At 41.8% G+C, this 22807-nt stretch overlaps 1 protein-coding gene across 1 annotated transcript in view; it reads left to right on the top strand.

Annotated features, from left to right (window-relative positions):
• Window positions 1-22807, top strand: part of LOC306928350 (neural cell adhesion molecule 1-like) — a 323025-nt gene that overhangs the window by 288629 nt on the left and 11589 nt on the right. Inside the window, exons 15-16 of the mRNA XM_079508391.1 lie at window positions 1138-1318; window positions 22477-22687. Of these exons, the coding sequence (XP_079364517.1) occupies window positions 1138-1318; window positions 22477-22687 (392 nt within the window). The remainder of the gene's footprint in view (window positions 1-1137; window positions 1319-22476; window positions 22688-22807) is intronic.

Here is a 22807-nt window from a genome sequence, read left to right as displayed (position 1 = left end):
ATTCCTCCTGACAGCAATGATTTTTTTTTTATTGAATATAAAATGAGCAATATATTTATTTTGGTTTTGCGATGAATTGGATCTGCTGTTAGGTACTCAGAGAAAATCACTCAGAGTCACTCTCCCTACCAATAAGAGAGGAAGGGAGAGAGAGAGAGAGAGACTTAACGTGCTTAAAGACCCGTGCAATAGGTCTAGGATATATGTATTATCTGACTCTGGTTATTCATTATGGAGCTGAGATAGTTGTACATATACCTGAGGTAATGACAGTTGGCCTACTCGTCTGCGTGAATAACAAAACCAGATGATTTCGTCCACACTGTAGTTGTGGTGTGGACGCTGCCATCCATTTGAGTTAGAATGATTTTTTTAAACGACAGATTTCTAAGTTATCGCCATCGTGTTTGGTGTGAATGGCCACCTTAGCAAGGTTGTGAGTATGATAAACAATAACCGGTCATTTCTTGTTTTTGAGGGGCGCTAGCCCCTCCTATGTCCAGCTTTGAGGGTGTCAAAAGAAGTGAGTGGTGCAACAACGCCCCCTGTTGGTACCATACACATAGAGACACAGAGACACCAACAGGACGGACGGATACCAACAGGGACGGACAAAGCTGGACATTGGAGTGGCTGCACCCTATGGTTGCACCACTCAAAAACCTGAACTTTTAACATTTAGTAGATTTTCTATGGTCTGGGGTTTTCTGGCTCAAACAAGTGCTCTGATTTTCCTGTGGACTGTGATGTAAGAGTCCACAAATCCCAATCCCAACAATTTGCCAGCAGATGTCACTGTTGAGGGATTTTGCCTGTTTTCATTGCATCTCAAAAGGCTTCAGAAGACACAGAGAAAATCCCAGACAACAGAAAATCCACTGAATGTTCAATGTTCAGGTTGTGTGGGTGTAATTGAGGTCATAAAACCTAAAAGAAAAGCGAAAAATAAATGAAAATGAATGTCATGAAACCTTTAAATGCCATTGTATTGACAATGGGACAATTTTGAGACAAACATCTGCGTAACACAATCATTGAAGACGAAGGTCAGGACAGAAATTCCGATTGGCCGGAATGAGATGATGTATGATGGATGATGTACGATGATAAGGGTGTGATTTTATTTCTTTTCTCCAGAAGAGCACGTCTGACTGGAAGCCGGAGATCCGCCTGCCAACCGGCAGTGACTACGTGGTGCTGACCGGCCTGGACTGGAACACGGAGTACGAGGTGTACGTGGTGGCGGAGAACCAGCAGGGCAAGTCCCGGCCCGGGAAGATCTCCTTCAGGACGGCCACGGAACCCACCACTGTCCCAGGTAGGTACCGCTGATGTTCCCTATGATGATGACCCTCCTCCTCCTCCTCCTCTCCACTCCCCCCGGCGTCTATACCAGTGGTTCTCAAACTGTGTGTGTGTGGGAGGGGGTTTGTTTCCCAAACAATCGGTCGACCGGGACCCATTCGTGGGTCACTGACCAACAAATGTGTCCACGACTCAAGTAAAAATTTAATTTTCCTTCCCTATTATTTTATTATAATAATTATTTTATTATAATAATTATTAATAATTTATTAAAATGTAAAACAATTGTATACAATTTACAACAAATTCCATAAATAAATATAAATATCTACGGTAATTAAGAATAAGAAGTAGTGAAAATAGCTACAAGAATTAGATCTACGTCTAATAATCTTTGTTTGGGAACCACTGCTTTAACGAGTCTGCAACTCATAGTTATTGGGGGGGGGGGGGTCCTTGAAATGGAAGGGTTTGGGAACCACTGATGGACACATTCCTCCACAGTGCTAACAGAGCTGACGGAGCTCCTGCCGTGACCTCCCCACCAGACCTGTTCACATTCACCTCGCTCTTTTTCTGATGTGACTGCTGCTAGAAAGAGGGCCCTATGGTTTATTTTATTTGTGTGTTTAAAATCCACATAGGGGGATCTTAGATCGTCTCATATAAGAACTATGTTCCAATAATCACCCAGGATTTTCTGTCAGGGGGGTGGCTCTGCATCGTTTATGATATTCATTCATATTTGATAGTCAAATCAAATTGATACAGCCTGTTTCTGGAGAAAATTGAATTAATTCTGCCGTAAAAGTCTTAAATCTACACTTCCGGGTCTGAAATCAATGTCGCTATACTAAAATGCGTCACGCTCCATCAAGACAAGCACTGGTAACAACAAGCACTGGGAAATCATTTCTAGCGTTTATTGTGTTACTCTTTGGGTATATTTGTACATTTCCACCTTCAGTCGATGCTTCATATCCATGTGAAATCTCCGGGGTGATTTGTTCATTTTTTGAACACAGTCCTCATTATGAGGCGACCTAAGATTCCACTGTGGGCATTCCAACACAACTAATATCCCCACGAACCAGGGGAATAGCGCCATCTAGCGGCAGCGACGTCAGGACTGCAGGGGTCTATACAAAACCTTACTGTATGTGGACAGAGCAGAGGACAGATAGTTGTGACAAATACTTTGTTAATTTAAAATTCGTCACCATCTGTTTTAGCTATTTTTTTTAATCCTTTGTGTTCATTTGTGGATGAACAAATTCATACTTGATTGGAACAGGACAATAATGAATAATAATTGTGTTGGTGCTGTTGCGTACGTCCGACAGCATGTAATCCAAAGGGTAAATTCGGGTTTGTGTTTTTAATCTGAAAAGAACCTGGCTCTTATAAAAAAGGAAAAGGTCTTGTCATTTCTGTAACATAACCGTAGCTCCAGGGGTCGTGACCTTCTGTCTGGATGTGCAAGGTCATCGTTCCCCCCTCCCCCTCCCGGGCGTATAGCGATGCTCGGGTTCAACGAGCAGTGATGTCAGGGCAGAGGATTCCTGTCAGAACTAGCGTGTTCTGTCCAGTCCACAGTATGCCAACACCCTCCCACACACACGCACGCACGCACGCACACACGCACGCACACACACACGCACACACACAAACACACGCCCCAGTGGTCACGGCACGCTCCTGCTCTGTTGACAGTGAGGTGGTGTGTGTGAACGCAAGGTTTGCACTTTACTTTTGGGCTGCTTCCCCCAGTACTAAACCTGTTTCAGGCTGCCTCAGTGCTCTCTCTGCATCTCTCTCTCTCTCTCTCTCTCTCTCTCTCTCTCTCTCTCTCTCTCTCTCTCTCTCTCTCTCTCTCTCTCTCTCTCTCTCTCTCTCTCTCTCTCTCTTGATGTTTTTGTGAACAACATCAAACATCTGTCTCCTTCCATCTCATCCTCTCTATTTACTTCATCTAAATGTCTCCCTTCCTTGTGTCCTAGCTTCTTCTTCTTCTTCTTCTTCTCCTCTCTCTATCGTTCTTTTTCTTCCTTCCAAAGCCAGGTTTAGTGTTGCTCCCCTGATGAGCATGTGGCTTTTGGCTTGGTGGGGGTGCAGCCCCGCAGCCCTCGCATGGTGGCACTTTTAAAAAAGAAAACAGGACTTCATTTTCTTAACACTTTAATGGAGACCCTAAACGGCTAACTGCCAATGCATGGAGCTTACAGGGAACCCTGTCATTCCCTCATGCGCTTGCTGTGAAGCAGCCATATAGCAGTGGGAGGTTTGGATCACATAATTCCACCAGTGCACGACCTACATGGAATTCACCCCTAGAACCCCCCGCTTTTTATTTTCACTCTCATTTGGGGGATTTCTTATAGCTACACTTCCAAGTTGCGCTGCATATGGTGAACCTGTGTTTTTTTCATTTTAAGAGGCATGTGGAAAATGCAGAGTTGTATTTTTAGTTACAACATCTGCAGTAAATTATCGTTTGGTCCCACAGCTGGCTTTGGTCAAGATGGCCGATGAACAGCTGCTCTCTTGTAAATCCAGACTGACTCTGTACGCTAAATTGGCACTGAAATACGATTTGTTGAATATAGCAGGTGCGGATACAGATCTTTCGTTTGTCCAATTTTAACCTTCTGTCAATCTTCCTTAATGGAAGTCATGTTAAATGCAAAAAAAGAGGACATATTGGTCCACATTATATAACATACAGTATATGTGAATATTTTGTATGTGTTTTGTACTGTAGTTGTCAGTGTGCTCTGAGCAAGTGTTTCAAAATTGGATTATGTCCTGAAAAGAGCAAATCGTTCAGTGTGGTTGATTTAGTATTCCAAAAGATTGGCGAGGCAGCATTTGAAAGTCACAAACTCAAAGAGTCCAGTGCATAGCCTAATGGGGTTCAGCTGAATGTGCTCCTACAATAACAAAAAAGCAAATTGAAACCAAATGTTCACAGGCAACCCACCATTAGTCAGGAGACCAGCGTCTCAGGAGTCTCTAGGGCTGTCAGTCGATTATGATATTTATTCACAATTAATTACATGATTGTCCATAGCTAATCTTGTTTTTGTACCTTAAAGTATTTCACACTCTTATCATTATGTAAGTGGACAAATACTAAGCTTGCTTTAAGAAATATGTATTTATTATTGGAAATCAGTCAACAACCCAAAACAATGACAAACATCCACCATGTCCAGAAATGCTCAAAGAACTGCAATTGGCAAACAACTAAAAATATATTATATATTATAATAACGAGCCTCACAGGCAACAAAAGATGGGCAGATTGACCTGCAAAAGATTATTATTCTGGAAACTTCACACTTTTAAAGTTTCCCACTGCTTATCTAAATATTGCTTAATGAGGTCCAATAGGTCAACTCCTACTGTGTATCATCCATACAGTGGTGGCTCTCCAAGGCAATTCATAAGTGCAGTTGTTGGATGCAATTAAAATTATTCGACCATACTCTCATCCTCCACAATGTTAATTGGCCTGCAAGCTACAGTATAGTCACCCATTTAGCAATTTAAAGCTTGCTCCTTGTGAAGTTGTCCAGGGGTTTCTCGACCGCCTGCTGAAAGCGAGATGTTTTCAATTAAAGCTATAGAGCTGTCCGCATTACCTGTATGCATGGCTAACAAATTGTATTTGAGACTAGATGTACTCCGGTGGACAAGGGTAGAAACTGTTCAACAATGGCCCATGTTGCGCAAGGAATACAAAGTAAGTAAGAACTCTGGTAGTAACTAACAACTAAAGTAAATGATTGACAGTACAGTCTTGTCAACAGACCCATGGTAGCTGCTGAACATGCCATTCAAAATACCATTTCTTTTGGCATGACGTTGATGCTAACTGTTTCCTAAAGTATGCGTCGAGCAAACAGTAGTCAAAACGGAACAACGCTGCGTCAACACGTTATTATTGCGTTAACTTTGACAGCCCTAAAATTGACCAATCCAAATCTCCCCAGCTAAGGTTGTCGTTGGAGTACCAAGGCAAAACAATAAGCTAGTATTAACCATTAACTATTGTGTGATAATCTGTGATCATCCATTCATTCATACAGTATCATTGACTTGACGTTTGTAACCAGCTTCTGCTTTTGGATGTGTTTAATTATTTTTGCATGGGCAAATCCCGCTGCTGTACTGAATGAGCGGAAACACGCTCATTCTCATGGATGTGGTTTCATATCCACGTTGTTAATGTCTCCTCTTTTTTTTGTTGTTGTTGCAACTGACAAAGAAACCGTGCTGTTGAAATTATACAAGAAAGGTCGTCCCGCCAGGATAACCTGAATGTGTCTCTGTCGCTCCTAATTTTCACCTAAACACCATGTTTTCACCCATCTCTGTGATCGTCCATGCTTGTTGCGTGTCGTGTCGTGGTGTCAGGGTTCGATTTGTTTGGGGGGGGGTCCATGCCTCTGCTTTTGATTGTCATTCGTTCTTTATTCTTTCTTTTTTATTCTCTACTTCTGGTCAGACTGAATTAGTTTCCTTTGGGAAATGTGTAGACTGTCTGATATTCATGTTTGATAATTGATCATTATCACAATCTAGCAATTGAATAAATACAAAATGTACAGTATGTTAAACACATTAACCGGTTTCCCTGTTTTGGGCAAATTGGTCAAAATTGGTCCAAAAATACAAATAAACATAATAGTTTGATAGCTAAAATAGCTGCTCTATTTTTACTAGTTACTAGTTTTTACTACTATAAGTGTATGTTTTTTTTAATGGCACCCTCTGTTTCTGTTTATATTGCAAATCGAACCCTGTATGTATGTTGTCATCTGCTGTGCTACTAACATGCTATGAGTTTGTTTTCGTTTATTTTTATTTTTACTTCAACCCTCTAATTTCCTTTTTATTCCTAAATTCAATCTTTATTAACGTATTAGAACTTGTGTTTCAGTATTTATGACCTATTTTTCTATCTCTCTCTTTTCCCCTATTTCTCCCCTCTCTCTCTCTCCTCTTGTTTCCACTTTACCGTGTTAATGTGTGATCTTGTGGGCACTTGTGGAACATGACCATTTTCATACGCACAAAATTGTCACTATTGTCACTTTGTTTATTTTTCTTTGTTTTCCTTGTTGTTCTTGTGTTTTTTTTCTGATCACCACACACACATAAAAACCACCAACCTTGGGTGTGTATATTTGTTTCCATGTGGACTGTGTGTGTTCCTCTGACTGCAGCTACCCTAGGCTGCTCGTCCCTCATGTACAGTGGGGTGTCTCTCGTGTTGTCCCTGCTGACTGTGCTCTGGCTCTCATAAACCTGGCTCTATGCTCAAGAAGAGGGTGCCTGGATTACAGTAGCTGCCTGACCCTTTGAAAATCCACGGGCCAGAAAACCCCCTTTGTTTTCTATAATGCCTTCTGACTCTTGTGCAGCCACACACAAGAAAAGAAATTACAAATGAAAAAATATTATAAAATCGTAATAATAATTACAAAAAAATACGAGGAAGCCAAGACATCGGTTATCATTCTAAAATGTAATTTTTACACCATCGCGCGGCGATGCCGCTCGCTGAAAATAACCGGTCTGCGAGGTGACGACGTGCCACGTCGCTACGCGTCGTTCCCCTGTAGGTCGGTTCTTTTCGGCGAGCGACATGGCCGATCTGCGGAGTATGAATTAGGCTTATAACAGGGTGCTCAGTACTTGCTTCATTCTGAATTGTTGGACTTTGCTTCCCCCCCCCCCCCCCCCCCTATTTTGTTTTCATCTGTTTTCATGTTTGATATGAACGGATTTAAAAAACAAATGCAATGTTTTGTCAATGTTACACAAGGATTTTGAACGCTCTGTGGGAATATAATGTGGAGAAAGGCATTTCATTTGAGATATGTAACACATTTGCAATGCTCTAATATGAGGTACAGGCAGGTTTTGTGAAAACCATCAGATGGCTGATGTATTGTCTGCAATGGGAACTTCAACATTTGTTTCAATTAGTAATTCAAATTATGAAATAATAACGCATAACATATGCTATGAGCCTGAACATTGCATGACAACTGACATATGGGTTAATAAGCCATGTAGCCTAGTTGTTATGAAACTTGTCAGGCTTTTTGAACAAGTTATTAACCACCCAGTAAAATCCGGAGTGTTAATTTAACGTTGAAAGGGTTGACCTTTTTACACTCTCAAGGTTTCAATCATATCAATAACATTTTTATGTAAACAAATAATGAAAAGAGAATATTTCATCCACAGAGCTTTTAAAAAGGTGTGGATTAAAAGTATTGCTTTTTCCCCCCCTAAAAAATACTTTTTGGGGTCCAAAAGTATTGTTTTGCTTTTTACCCCCGTAAGCTGACGGCCACCATTATCCGTGTGGTCGGGTACGGTACCTTGTTGTCCTAAAGAGATGCTTGGAGGCAGCCATCGTGTTGCAGTGTTAAGAACTACTGTACATGACTGCTGTCTCAGGGCCTATCCATACTCCAGTTTTAGGTGATAAGGAGACCTTGGTGGTTAGTAAAAGCAGAGAGATGTGTTTGGGTGAGCGGTGAGTCGCTTACCACCGCGGCTCAGTGACGTCATGTTGTAGTTTTCGGTGGTCACCTGACCTTATCACTTAAAACCGGAGTGTGTGAAGGACTTTAGAGATGTGAAAAGGGGGAAATAGCAAACCTTCTGCAGCTGTAAGTGCTGTAAGTGTGACATTTAGTGGCTGAATGCTGTTTACGCCACCACCACCACCCTTAACACTCTGGATTGAACTGTGCCGATTTGAAGTAAAGTGGTAGTAGAGAGACGAGAGTGCCTACTGTATGCTCCGTTAATCTCTCTCATTTTGGATACAAGCTTGAATTCAGTGGTTCTTCTGCTGGAACGCCATGAAAGGCATCACTGTATCTGTTCTGTGAGAGTTTGTTTTTGTGAGACCAGACGAGAGTATAACTTTTTGGACATATCCCCCCCACACACACACACACACACACACACACACACACACACACACACACACACACACACACACACACACACACACACACACACACACACACACACACACACACACACACGTGCACACACTGTCATAAAGCTAATTATCAAAGGAAGTATTCAAGTTATCTGTGACTGCCTTGTCAGTTTAAAGCCGGATTGATGCTTTGTTGGCGCGCCGGTGTCACATGCCATAAAATGAAATACACATTGTATTGAGCTTGTAGATCTGCTATTTTTGGCACAGGACACCATGTTGTATGACAAAGTATAAATTAGGCATAAGGGAGACGATTGTTAAACCGAAAGAAGAAAAAAAAAACATTATAATGATAAAACAAATCATGTTTTGTGAGAAAGTGTACATAATCTTTTCAAAACTTTATTCAGAAGATTCTAGATATAAGCAGTTATTTCAATGGTTTCTGACCTCTTTTTACCTGAAAGCAGAATGTCGCTAAGAGTTAATGCTACTGTTGTTAAAAAAAGAGTCGCTCATTTTCATTAATGTGAAATTATTTTATTCCTTGACACATTTTTGTAAGTACATATCTGTGTATTTCCATGATGTAATCATTGTAGTCTATAAACAAATAGTGATTTTGTTTTGTTAGTTTTTCTTTTTGTTTTGTTTTTTGTTTTTCTTGATGAAAAAATTGCTTTGGAAGCTTTAGCAACTTAACATTCTAGAACAGGGGTGGGCAACTTTGACGATGGAGAAGGCCACTATATTTCCACCCTCACTTCAGAGGGCCAAAAATCGTAGCAAAAATAGCCAATCTACGAGCTTGTAGATCTGCTATTTTTGCTATATTTGAATTGAAATCCTGAATTATTATTTTTTGCTATTTTTGAATTGGAATGCTGAAAATTTACATTTTTATTTAATTTCAAATGCCTTTCAAATGCCTTTAATTATAGTTACGTTAACTTTGTGAACTAAATACAAAGTTGGAAAAACTTACTAAAAGCTACTAATTTAGGCTGAAGTAATTAAAGCGGGTCATGTTTGCATGTTTGGAATTGTAACAGCTGAAATCAATAATTAACCTGCGGGCCACATTAAGTGATGGTGGGGGCCCTATGTGGCCCCCGGCCGGGCCGCCAGTTGCCCATGTATGTTCTATAATGTGTGTGACCGTGCTATTCTATTGACACCCCCGTGGCTGAAGATGTTGAGTCCATTCTTTTGTCTGGAGCTTTACACAAATGTTTTGTTTTTTTAATGCATTTTCGCCCACACATGGACTGTAAAACCCAGGTGTGGACAATTTGGAAGCCTGGCTACCTATAAAGAAAAAAAATAATAACACAAAAAAAAAAGAAAAAATGGAAAACGGAAAAGAGATGTAAATGCCATTCCTTTAAATTTCAGAATAGCATTTCTGTGATGAATCATCTTGACTTTTATTTTATTTTATTTTATTTTTTGCTGCCCCCATTTTTAAATTGACTTGGATGGTAATAAAGTGAGTGCGCCTGGAGTTTGCCTCCTGGGTCCGCATGTGCCAATCCCATTGTTTGCTTCTTCCTTTTGCATATAGGGCAGTGGTTTTCAACCAGTGTTCCGGGGACCACCAGTGGTCCTTGAGGGGGGGTTCCAGGTGGTCCCCAGCTAAATGAGGCAGAGTTGGTAACCAAATGGACCCTTATTAGATCTTTAACTCTTGAGAGTGTAAAATCGACCAAATCGACCCTTACCCATTTGGTTTCATTTTTACACTAATACAAAAAATTACAATAATTGTTAAACATCTGCATTACTTAATTTAGTAAGTCTACACAATCAGAGAATATAGATGAATTGTTATTTTCGATACACTTTTTTCATTCCCTATACGAATTTCTGTGTTAGCCGATACCGATACTGCATGATGTTACCAGCTCACCTCAACTTGACCTCTACTCACCTTTTCTTTTTTTCTTTTTACCCCCCTCTGGGCCAAAGTACATCTGTTACATCTGGTACTTTTTTCTATCACCTTTGTGGAGGTTACAAGTGAGCTGAGGTGATAAAAACACTGCAGTGTAGAGCTACTGTAGCCTATAGGCTACTGATATAAAGCCTAGTTTATGCGATGGTGTTGTCCGTTGAGAACGGACGGAAATAGCAGCCCTTCAAGCTCACAACGCGTCACAGATGCGACATGTGAGCTTGTACCGTAGGTCGGCTATTCTCGGCGCCAGACACCGCCTTCCAGAGACACCGCCTGGCACTGGCTCCAGTCATGTCACACAGCGCTAAACCTTGTTTATTTTTCTGGCCAGAGAAAAATGGACCTTAGCCATAGGACTCAGACTCAGGACAACTTTCTTCATGTCGCATCAATTTAGTAATCCTGGTTTAAGTCGACCTAGTTTTCTCACATACTGTAGATAGCAGGAGGTTAGGCATCACTGAGTTGTTGTGTGATTTGTAATGTGCACAACAACTTTGCATTTTGGCTTTCGCTGAACTTTTGGGGCTAAAGGCTTATGTGGCTGCTGACTGCAGACCTTCTGTTCAAACAAACTAATGTCCTCTCTTCTCTTAAAGACCAGGCATTTAATGCTTACAGAATGTTTTCAGTCGCAACACATGTACCTGAATGATGAGATTGCAAAGACCTTAATCAATGCAGGATAGGGGCTGCGAGGATGGATCAATTAAGGCACAATGCCTCACTATGACTTCCCACAGAATTTCAATCCCACATAATCTTCTCAAACGTTTTCATGTACGTGGACAGAGCCCCATCTGAAAATATGTTGTGCCAGGTACGGAGGTACCCCATACAAGATGTATGTTTTTAAAGAAATCTTCCAAAATGTTCAGATTATTATTATTTGTTCACGTGCGTGGCATCGCAACGCGTTGTGAGCTTGTAGATCGGCTGTTCTCAAATGGCCAATGCATTTTGATGCTACTGTATATCAACACATATTTGCTGGGAACCACCTCAAGGACCCGCGGACCCCACTTTGAGAAGCACTGATCTATGCTGGCGTCGCTGCAGTCAGTTCAGCACAAAGCATAGCAGTGACACAGGCTTTGCGTTATTCGAGTGTACGACTGAGTGAGGAAAGTATCAACATTATGATCCTGGCACCAGCCCAAAAAACGCCATTACACTATATGCCAATACTATTGTGAATGTCACGCGCCGGCAATATGAATCATGTTCCAATTTCCATTCTGTCACTGCGGCGAATCTGACAATTTAATCAATTAGATTCAAATTGAATGTATCAAAAGGCTTTTTCAGATAGATTCCATCTCAGCCGTGTGTCTGTTTGCCGCTCATTGACAAGTTGCCTGTGCTGCTTAATGTACAGTATGCTATTTGTTATCAGGCGGCTGTTGGGAAATTTGCAGCGAAAATACCTGACAAGCCACTGAAAGAACTATTCAATACTCTGTGCTGACACGCGGATCTGTGTTCCCCCTGCGTTTGCTCAGAGTGCTCAGTGAGACAGGCCCTTCAGCGTTAAAAACCTAGCAAATGATTTATCGCACCTGTTAAAATGCAAATGAAGCGATAGGCAAGGGGGGGAAAAAACAAGTGTTGCCTGCTACGCCTCTCTACTCCCTCCAACAGGTAGATCAGTGATGGCATGCTCGTGCTATTTTTAGACACGGTTAGTTTGATTAAGAGCTGCCCGGAACTGCTAAACTCAGCTTTCTGGAAATGTAAAAGAAAATGTTGAAAAAAATGTCCTTGTGGTTGATATGATTGATATTTCTGTTTTGATCACAATTTCACAATTAAATAATTTTGCAATCTATACAAGAGGAATTTATGTACGGTATACAGTGTATCGTCTCTGTCAGGGTGGAAACATCATTATGTCCAAAACTGTTCAGGATTAACATTCAAAAACAGCAAAAGTAGCAGATCTACAAGCTCAAAGCACGTTGCTTCGCGTCATGTTTTGCGCTGCATTTCGAGCTTGTCGATCTGCAACATTTTGATGCTTTTGTAGGGCGTTCATTTACGGAAAACCCCAAAAATGTATATAATGGAGAATTGGAGATATGGTAAGTGGTTTCTGCCCGACAGCAACGATAAACCTCCTTTTTTTCCTTTTAATTTATCAGCAATCTCAAACATGGAATGCCAACGCTGGCATGCTCAGTAACAAGACTGGCATTATGGAGAAAGAACCAGTACCATGGAGTTGAATTGGAGTAGAGTACAATCCTGAAAATTGGTTTAATTTAATTTAATGAACCGGGGGGGTACAGCAAGAATATATTAAATATATTTATTAATATATTAAATTAAATAATATAAAAATGACAAATCCACTGCATGCGTTTTCTGTTCTCTCCTGCCAGGGAAATTATATCTGTGCTATTACACAGAATGTGAGCAATCCCAGCCCCTCAGGCACAGCATCTTAGTCAGCAAGTTGAAAAAGAAAGCTTTGCTCTGAGAAACAGACCGGTGCTTCTGAACGTTCTTATGAGCTTTTTTTTTTTTTTTTGCTCTGGACCACATGCACTATCCTCAAGGACCACCCCATGCACCTCTGATTTTTTATATTTAACATTAATGATCTTAGTTGCTCGCCAGTGTCGCGCAACAAAGATGTCTGATCTACGAGCACAGAGCGTGTTGTGGTATGTTGTGGGCTTGTACGTAGACCCCCCTGCCAAGGACCACCTGCAATTACACCATAGACTACTAGTGGTCCGTGGACCAATGGTTGAGAAACGGAGAAATTAAACAATAAAATACGTCAAACGCTGAAATCCTATACGTTGGGCCGTGGCTCAATTCCCGTGGCTCAATTCCCCCATTTCCTGTCAACCTACTGTCTATCCCTCTATAAAAAATATTTAAAAAATAAAAGGCGAAAGCCACAAAAAAACATAAAACAATAATCCTATACGTTGTATGTATATTGTTGTGTTTGTCTGAAAATAACTAACAATATCTCATAATAACTCTGGTCCAATAATGACAGGAACTCAACACTGTTATGCAATATCTTTTTAATGCAACGCATGGTTATTAATTGTGTGATTTGTTGCAATGCCTGATTAGTGGTTATTAATCGTGTGACTTGATGCAATGTGTGGTTATTAATGGTTTGATTTTTTTTTGCAATGTGTGGTTATTAATTGTGTGTTTTTTGCTTTGTGTGGTTATTAATTGTTATCTGATGCAGTGTGAGATTAATTGTGTGCTTTGGTGCGATGTGTGTTTTATTTATTGTGTGGTCAGTGTGATTCTGCCCCATACCTCTAATGATGTGTGTGTTTGCGTTGTATTAACATTGTCTGGGCCTCATGCTCAGCCACTGTGGTGGATCAGTAAGCGTTGTACTCATCTGTGCTTGACTCATTGCAGAACATGATAAATTATGGTTCCTGGTAAGTAGCTTTGTGTTTTTGTCGACTTCAAAGTGAAAATCCAGTCCAGAAACAGAATGTCTTTGTGTTATGACGATATTAGAATGTCTAGACCGTTCAATAATGCCAGGGTTATGAATGAGAAACTGCTTTAATTCCAGTCCCACATTCTGGGACATCACCAAGAGACAAGGTGCTATTCTACTGACAAGGAATTGGAGACACATTCTAAACTCTTCACATAATTCATTCAGTATGTCGTTGCTGTCAGACAGAAACCTAGCTCTCATCTCTTTTTGTGTTTTTTCTTAAATTAACACCCCATGCCTGATCATCCTACAATGTCCCTCCAAAGCATCAAAAGTAGCAGATCCACAAGCTCAAAACGCCGAGCGAAGCGACTCGTGTTGAGCTTGTAGATCTGCAACTTATGCTGTTTTTGAATTTGAATCCTGAAAGGTGACAGTTTTGGACATAAGGTTTCCACCCGACCAGAGATGATTGGTTATTTCATTGTCAAGCTGACAGTTACAACGCTGATTATGTGCAGTCATATCCCTGGTAAATCAATGTATATGTCTAGAAGATTGGTCTCCCGTTCACTTTCAGTGTTATTAATTGACACTGACACTGCTATTTCCGATGGAAAACACCAACTAATAAATCGGATCTGTTGGATATGTTGGCAGCAAATTGTTCATGTTCACAAATATAGACAATATAATATAATATAATATAACAACGTCAGAATCTGACGTTATATTATACTGTCTACGGTCAGAACGTGTGAATTCTTGTTTTGGAGTGGATTTTCCGCCATGAAACACCACAGTTAGGCATTTGCAGCTGATATGATTGGCTGCTGAAATGCCCCTACATGTCGAGCGCAGCGATGGATATGATTCAAGCACATGGCTATAGTATTTTTCATCCAGTTATTGTGCAAACCTATTGTCCTTACTCCTTACAGTACAAGCCTAATGTAGTCCTTACTTCAATTGCAGGGTTATTGTTTGTGTTTTGACCAAAATCCTTAGGCTCCGTCTTGCCTGCATTTTGAATGTGCATTGATTTGTGTCAAATGTTTGACAGAAAATAACATGCATTCTGTCCTTGAGGTGAAATGTAAATTTGATGGCTACATACAGTATGCGATGACTAACTGACCATTCAATTATTGACAGCTTGACAGCTTTCTAAATACACATTTTAACCATAAAACCTCTTAATACAAAAGACGGGGTGCGGCTTATTACAAACCCAAAGTCCTAAAGATGGACGAAGGCAGTACAACTTTGGTAACACTTTTTGTGAGATATCCTAAAGGGTAAAGGGCTCTTTTTTTTAATTAATAGCTAAGTATTAGCTTTAGCCATGGTACAGTGGTAGTGCAGATTCCCTAGATTCAAGTCTTTGGTATGAACATATAACTACGGTAAATTATCAAAACTGTTAACCACAAGCCTCTGCTTCAACAACAGCAGAAGGACACGGGTCATTTCAAAGTTAAATATGCAGTCTGCAAGATTTCTACCAGCTGCAATTTCATGAAAGGCTCATGACATGATTTGTTGCAAATAATAATATTGTGCAAACAGCAGTGCAACCTTCAGTACAGAGATAGATTTCTGTCACCTGAATACAGAATGTGGGTATTGTTTTTTGCATGTTGCTGCATAATGTTCCCTTTGAAAGCATTTTAATACACTTCAAAAACATTTAGCAATTTATGAACATTAAGTTATTGACAGGGAATGCTTTCTCTGAACAGTTGACCACTTACAGCCTGCTATACTTCATTGTACGATGGTGTCACACAGTGAAAATAACTAATAAATAAGCACCGATCTGCTATTTTCAAAATTTTTGGATGGGAGGGGGGGATGAAAATGGTGACAGTTTTTGTCATTTGTTTCCTGTATAACACCATGCCTAATAGGGACGCCATGTTGAAAGTGGTTAAGTGTTTTCAGTCAAGACATGCCATGAGCCTGTATACATGTGTCATGAACGGACTTAACCATGACAAACATGGGAGACGACACACAGGAGTAAATGCCAAAAACAGGTATTTATTATAAACTTAATCAAAACAAAGAATACTTTACTGTAACGTGGGGTGTGAGTCATCAGTTGAATCAGTAGTGTAGTGCCTGTGTGGATGTGTGAAAGTGTAATGTATGTGCAAGTGCAGTAACTAAGGTCAAAACTAACCCAAAGTAGTAAAGAGCAAACAATGTTCCTTGGCAGGGGAGAGAGGGAGAATGGCCTTGACCAGCCTGCTTAAATACTCCTGAGCCAAATTGGAGTCAGGTGTGCCTCATCATCTAGACACACCCCTGCAGGCTGGTCCCCTCCTCCTGCACATGAACAGAGAACAGTATTAACAGCAAACACAACCAGGATGGGTCATCACACCCCCCCCCATAAGATCGGAGACCAAGCAGGTACTCCGTAACTTTTACTTTAACTTTACAGTTACCCATCAATTATACAGATACCTGACCCATCCTTCCAATCATCACCTCTGCAACCTTGATACCTGCAGTAGCATAAGAGGGGTGAATGACAGTAAATTACCAAATAGGAAACAAACAAAAAAAATATATATAGTTCCACTGTAAATAGATCAGAGCATTACCCTAGAATGCACGCGACAGAGCGTCAGCCATTACATTTTCATGGCCTTTTATATGCCGGATGTCCAAATGGTATGGCTGCAAAAACAATGCCCACCTCATCAAACGCTGGTTTGGGTTTTGCAAGGAACGTAGGAAGGTAAGGGGATTATGATCTGTGTACACCACCAGAGGACTCCCAGTGCTAATATACACATCAAAATGCTGTAACCCCCATACTAAGGCCAAGGCCTCTTTCTCAATGACTGAATAATTTACCTGATAGGCATTGAACTTTTTAGAAAAGAAACCTAGTGGTTTCTCAACCCCATTATCATCAGCTTGTAACAAGACGGCTCCTGTACCCACATAACTGGCATCTACCTGCAACAAAAAGCATTTGTCAAATTGAGGTGCTGCCAAAACAGGTGAAGAACACAGAAGAGCTCTTACATTATCAAAAGCATCCTGCGCCTTATCTGACCAAATGAACTTTACTTTGGACTTCAGAAGATCAGTAAGAGGTGCCACCACTGAAGAAAAGTTTCTACAGAAACTTCGGTAGTAGCCTATCATTCCCAAAAAACGCATTAACTCCTTCTTTGTTAATGGAATTGGGAATTTCCTGATGGCTGCCACTTTAGCCTCCACAGTGCGCACTTGACCCTGACCCACAACCTTGCCTAAGTATGTAACAGTAGCTCTGGCAAATTCACACTTAGCCAGATTTACAGTCAACCGTGCCCACGCCAGCCTGTCAAACAGTGCACGTATCCTCTGTACATGTTCCTCCCAAGTGTCACTAAAAATGACGACGTCATCGAGGTACACAGCACAACCCGACAAACCTGACACCACAATGTTCATCAGCCGTTGGAAAGTGGCTGGAGCATTACGTAAACCAAACGGCATTACCTTGTAGGAATACAGACCGGCAGGTGTTATGAAAGCACTTATCTCCTGGGCCCTAGGGCTCAATGGGACCTGCCAGTATCCCTTAAGCAAGTCAAACTTACTCACAAACTTGGCGGACCCCACCTGGTCCACACAGTCTTCCATGCGTGGTAATGGGAAGGAGTCAGGTTTTGTAACACTGTTGACTTTTCTAAAATCGGTGCAAGGTCGAAAAGTGGAATCAGGTTTTTTAACCAAGAGACATGGAGAGGCCCAACTAGAATTGGAGGGTTCTGCCAAATTGTTATCTAGCATGTAGTTTACCTCCTTATCCAGATGGGCTCTTTTTTCGGGAGAAACACGATAAAATCGCTGCTTAATTGGCTTTGCATCTCCAATATCAATATCGTGTTCTATCAGATGTGTCTGTGATGGTGTATCTGAAAATAGCAAAGGATAGCTATTAACCATAGAGACCAACTCCTTCATTTTTGTCTCATCCAAGTGTCCAAGTACTTTGGGTAAAGCTTTTAATGCTTCAGAGTTGTTCAGGCGTACTTGTAACACAGCCTCATCTGCCGGCCAATCTCCCCCTCCCTGAACCTCCCCCACTGAAGAAAACCCAACCGTGCCTACGCACAATGAAGGCTCAACGCAAGGGACGTCACTGGAGTTTTGAGACGCCGACACCCGAGCACAGTATGGTTTCAACAGATTCACATGACACACCCTAGACTTTCCCTTAGGCATCACAATCAAATAGTCCAGGTCAGAGACTTGCTTTTTCACTGTCAGTGGACCAGTAAAGCGCGCCTGAAATGGAGAATTCACCATTGGCATCAAAACCATCACTTGATCTCCAGGACTGAACTGTCTGTGTTTTGCCTTACGATCAAACAGGGATTTCATTTTCTTTTGCGATTGCGCTAGATTACGTTTTGCCATTTGCCCGGCCATATACAGACGGTGCCTAAACCCATTCACATACTCTATCAAATTCTTGGGAGGTTCAGACTGTTTGCAACCACTTTTTAAAATTGCCAAAGGTCCACGCACTGAATGTCCAAAAACCAAGTCATTAGGACTGAATCCAGTACTCTCTTGTACCACTTCTCTTGCAGCCAGCAACAACCAAGGCAGACCCTCTTCCCAGTCCCGAGTAAGCTCTATACAATAAGCCCGCATAAGTGACTTCAGAGTTTGGTGAAAACGTTCCAGAGCCCCTTGACTTTCAGGGTGATAGGCTGATGCCAGTATGTGTTTAATCTGAAGCTGCTTCATGACCTGTGCAAACATATGCGAGCAAAAATTTGACCCACGATCAGTCTGAATGACCTTCGGAATGCCAAAGACTGAAATGAATTGAGTCAAGGCCTTCAACACATTTTTTGTTGTAATAGACCGTAGCGCATAAGCTGCTGGATACCGAGTAGCCTGGCACATCAGTGTCAATAAGTATTGGCAACCAGATTTCGAAGGAGGTAGAGGCCCTACACAGTCCATAATCAAATACTCAAATGGTTGAGCTAACGCTGGAATAGGACACAACGGTGCTGGATTTATGGACTGGTTGGGCTTACCCGTCAGTTGGCAAGTGTGGCAGGTTTTTATAAAGGCCGATACATCCTTCTTCAAACGTGGCCAAAAGAAATGTTGCAGGATGCGACTGTATGTTTTCCTAACCCCCATGTGCCCAGCTATTCCATCATGGGAGCTTTTCAACACCATTTCTCTGAATTTGGTAGGCACCACAACTTGCAAAATGGGCTCCCCCACGCCAGTCTCTCCTTGAACACACCATTTACGCAAGAGTACTTCATTAATCACAAAATAACCCTGTGCTGCAGCATCCATCTCTTCTGCAGGGGACACAGAGTCAAACAGAACACTCACGGAAGTATCCGCTTTCTGCTCTTGAACTAACTCCGTAATTGAAATGGACTGAAGAGGTACAGGTATTGACAACACTTTTGCACCCTCTTTTCCCTCTTCAGCAGACTCATCCTTTTTCCTCATAGCGCGAGTTACGGCACATGCCGGAAAAACCTCAGTTTCCCCTGGGTGGGTACTTGTGTAAGACTGTAATGGGACCTGGGTAACCACATTTGGAGATTTAGCCTCAGCCCACACTTTATCCCCAGCCAAATCATTTCCAAGGATTATATCCACCCCTTCCACTGGTAACTCAGGACGGACTCCCACCACCACCTCCCCACTGACCAACCCACAGACAATGTTCATTCTATGTAGGGGTACCGGAATTACCTGCATACCCATACCTCGCATTAAAATGACATCGCCTGTGTCTGAAATGGAGGAGAATGGAATGACGTTGTGACGGACATAAGTATGTAATGCCCCTGTATCTCTCAAGATGTTAACTTTAACTGCCTTTCCACCAGGCAGTGATACAAAACCCTCCGAAAGGAATGCTGTGTACTCAGCGTTATGGTCACCCCCAGTGGAACACCTGATATCAGAAACACCTTCCATGTTAACCATTAGCTGCGGTGAGGGAACTGCCGGTGCAGCCAACGCGGATGGTTTGATTGGTGCACCACTTAACATCTTCTCCTTAGCTTTAAGAGCAAAACAATTTTTTTTCCAATGTCCACTTTTATGGCAAAAATGACAAACATTAGCATCGTCCTGTTTCCCGGAACCATGTTCAGACTTGGAAAGACTTGAATCCCCCTGCCCCCCAAACCACTTTCCTGTACGAAGGGAACCACCAGACTGAGACATACAGTCACCAACTACACTTCTGTGTGTTAAACAGTATTCGTCAGCCAAAATGGCTGCCTCTTGGGGGGTTTTCACTTTCCTCTCAGTTATATACGTAGCAATGTTAACTGGCACACAGTTTTTGAATTGTTCCAGAGTAACCAACTCACGAAGCCCATTAAAGGTTTTAACCTCTGATGCTACGCACCACCTGTTAAACTGGACTAACATATCTCTTACAAATTCCACATATGTTTGGTGTTCCTCTTTTCTCCAATTCCTAAAACGTTGTCTGTAGGCTTCGGCTACTAACTCGTATGCACGTAACACTGCTCCTTTAACAACCTCATATCTTTGACTATCCATCACTGATAAAGAAGCATAGGCCTCCTGGGCCTTACCTGTGAGGACACATTGAAGCAGTAGAGTGCGCTCACCATCAGACCAATTCCTGGCATCTGCCACACGTTCAAACAGGGAAAAGAACAAATCCGGATCTTTTTCTGAAAACTTGGGAAGTAATTGTAGGTTAGAACCAACATTAAACTGCTTGGCTTCATGAGCACTCATGTTAAACTTTTCTTGCTCCAGTTCCAACCTTTTCAATTCAGTTCTTTGCTTCATCTCTTCAATCTCTTTCTCATGTTGAAGTTTAATTTTCTCATGTTCAAGTTTAATTTGAAGCAATTCCTTTTGTTGTTCAAAAGTTAATTGCCCTGAAGAAAAAGAAAAGGTTTTACCAGACCTCAATTCAATTGGGTTCTCATCCTCCGATGGGACCGCCTCCTCTGATAATACATCCTTTTCCACCAAACAGTCGATCAGAACTATTTTTACCCTAACTTTTGACTGTGTAGGCCGGACAGGAATGTTGTAGTGTTCTGCTATCTTTAATAGCTGCTCTTTTGTGCATCTATCCAGCAGCTCCACAGATGGAGCCTGAACAAATTCTTCAACTGAACTCATATTTCCTTTTTTTTTCAAAAAAAACAAACAAAAAAAACTGTGCACAGGCTTTAACCAAAAGTAGCAAAAGACCCCAGAGCCCAACTCCCCTACCTAAACTGCCTACAAAATCTGACTGACTGTCTCCACCCTAGTCTTCAGTGGCCCTCCCGAGTCCCCCCCTCCAACAAGGGCCTCTCAGTGGTACCACCGCATTCCAGCTTGTGTGGAACACAGTCTAAACCCAGAAAATAAAAACAGTGAGTCCCATATGGAGACCCACTGTTCAAAAGCTATATGGGAGTTGGAACCCCAAGGACTAAGCACTTTAAAACATCAAACCTGCACACAGAGAGAATACAAGAAAAACGAAAAGGTTCTTAATGCTCTCCCCCCCCCAAAAACAAAATACCAACTCCTATGTGTGTCCCCCAAACAATTTGTTTCCCAAACAAACAAACAAAGCTTAAGTTCATCAAAACAATTGATAGAAAAAAACTCCACTCGGAGATAACAACCATATCTACCAACAAACTTAGCTAGAGCGGCGAGCCCCCATCTTGTCATGAACGGACTTAACCATGACAAACATGGGAGACGACACACAGGAGTAAATGCCAAAAACAGGTATTTATTATAAACTTAATCAAAACAAAGAATACTTTACTGTAACGTGGGGTGTGAGTCATCAGTTGAATCAGTAGTGTAGTGCCTGTGTGGATGTGTGAAAGTGTAATGTATGTGCAAGTGCAGTAACTAAGGTCAAAACTAACCCAAAGTAGTAAAGAGCAAACAATGTTCCTTGGCAGGGGAGAGAGGGAGAATGGCCTTGACCAGCCTGCTTAAATACTCCTGAGCCAAATTGGAGTCAGGTGTGCCTCATCATCTAGACACACCCCTGCAGGCTGGTCCCCTCCTCCTGCACATGAACAGAGAACAGTATTAACAGCAAACACAACCAGGATGGGTCATCACACATGCTACATGTATCCTCCCAGGCTCCCCTTACAAACAAAGTGTTACCATTGTGTTTTCCCACAGTTGACTGTTGTGCATGACCCTTGTTATTGTGCCTAATATAGTTCCCAAGATGACTGAGTCGTGCAACGTGAATGCATAATATATTGATCTAGATGTGTGTCTGTTAGTTAACTCATAATATATTGATCTAGATGTGTGTCTGTTAGTTAACTCGTGCAACTAATGCATTTTGTGTGCAAGGTGCAGTAGAAAGTGTGTGACACAGAGATGTGGAGATTAACGTTAAGACATTGTTGAAATAAGTAACGGCCGAAATTAGCATTATCCTTGGCAATTCCTGTTCATAACATGCATGCCATGAATTCATTTGAAATTCCCTTTGAACTACCGCAACACACTTGAGCTGTGAGGGGACAAAAAACCTGAGGTATAGCTTAATAACAGCTCGAATCAGCATCACATCTGTGTCTCGCCCTCTTCCTAACTTCCTCTTTGTGACATCTTTCTTTCTTTTTTTCATCTGTCTATTTTTCCCCTCTCCGTCTTCCATGTTTCCGATCCTCTCCTTTCTCTCATTTTGCATCTTTATACTTCACCCATCCCTCGCTCTTTGCCTCGTCGCCTCTCGTTTTCTCGCCTCTCTCTCTCTCTCTCTCTGTCGTGGTGGGCGTGCAGACGCGGCGGGCGGCGGCTCGGGCCTGAGCACAGGCGCCATCGTGGGCATCCTCATCGTGGTGTTCCTGCTGCTGCTGGTGGGTGTGGATGTCACCTGCTACTTCCTCAACAAGTGCGGCCTCCTCATGTGCATCGCTGTCAACTTCTGCGGCAAGGCTGGCCCGGGCAAGGCCAAGGGCAAGGACGTGGAGGAGGGCAAGGCGGCGTTCACGTGAGTCAAAGCAGTGGTTCCCAAAACATTGTAGCCTCTGACCCAAGAGAGAGATTCGATGTTTGCCGGGGACCCAAACTATAGTGAAAATAGCAGATCTACAAGCACACAAAGCGTTGC

This window comes from Electrona antarctica, assembly GCF_951216825.1.
Source record: "Electrona antarctica genome assembly, chromosome: 8".
NCBI lineage: Eukaryota > Metazoa > Chordata > Actinopteri > Myctophiformes > Myctophidae > Electrona > Electrona antarctica.
Note: the sequence above shows the minus strand (reverse complement) of the source record. Positions and strands in the feature narration are given on the sequence as shown.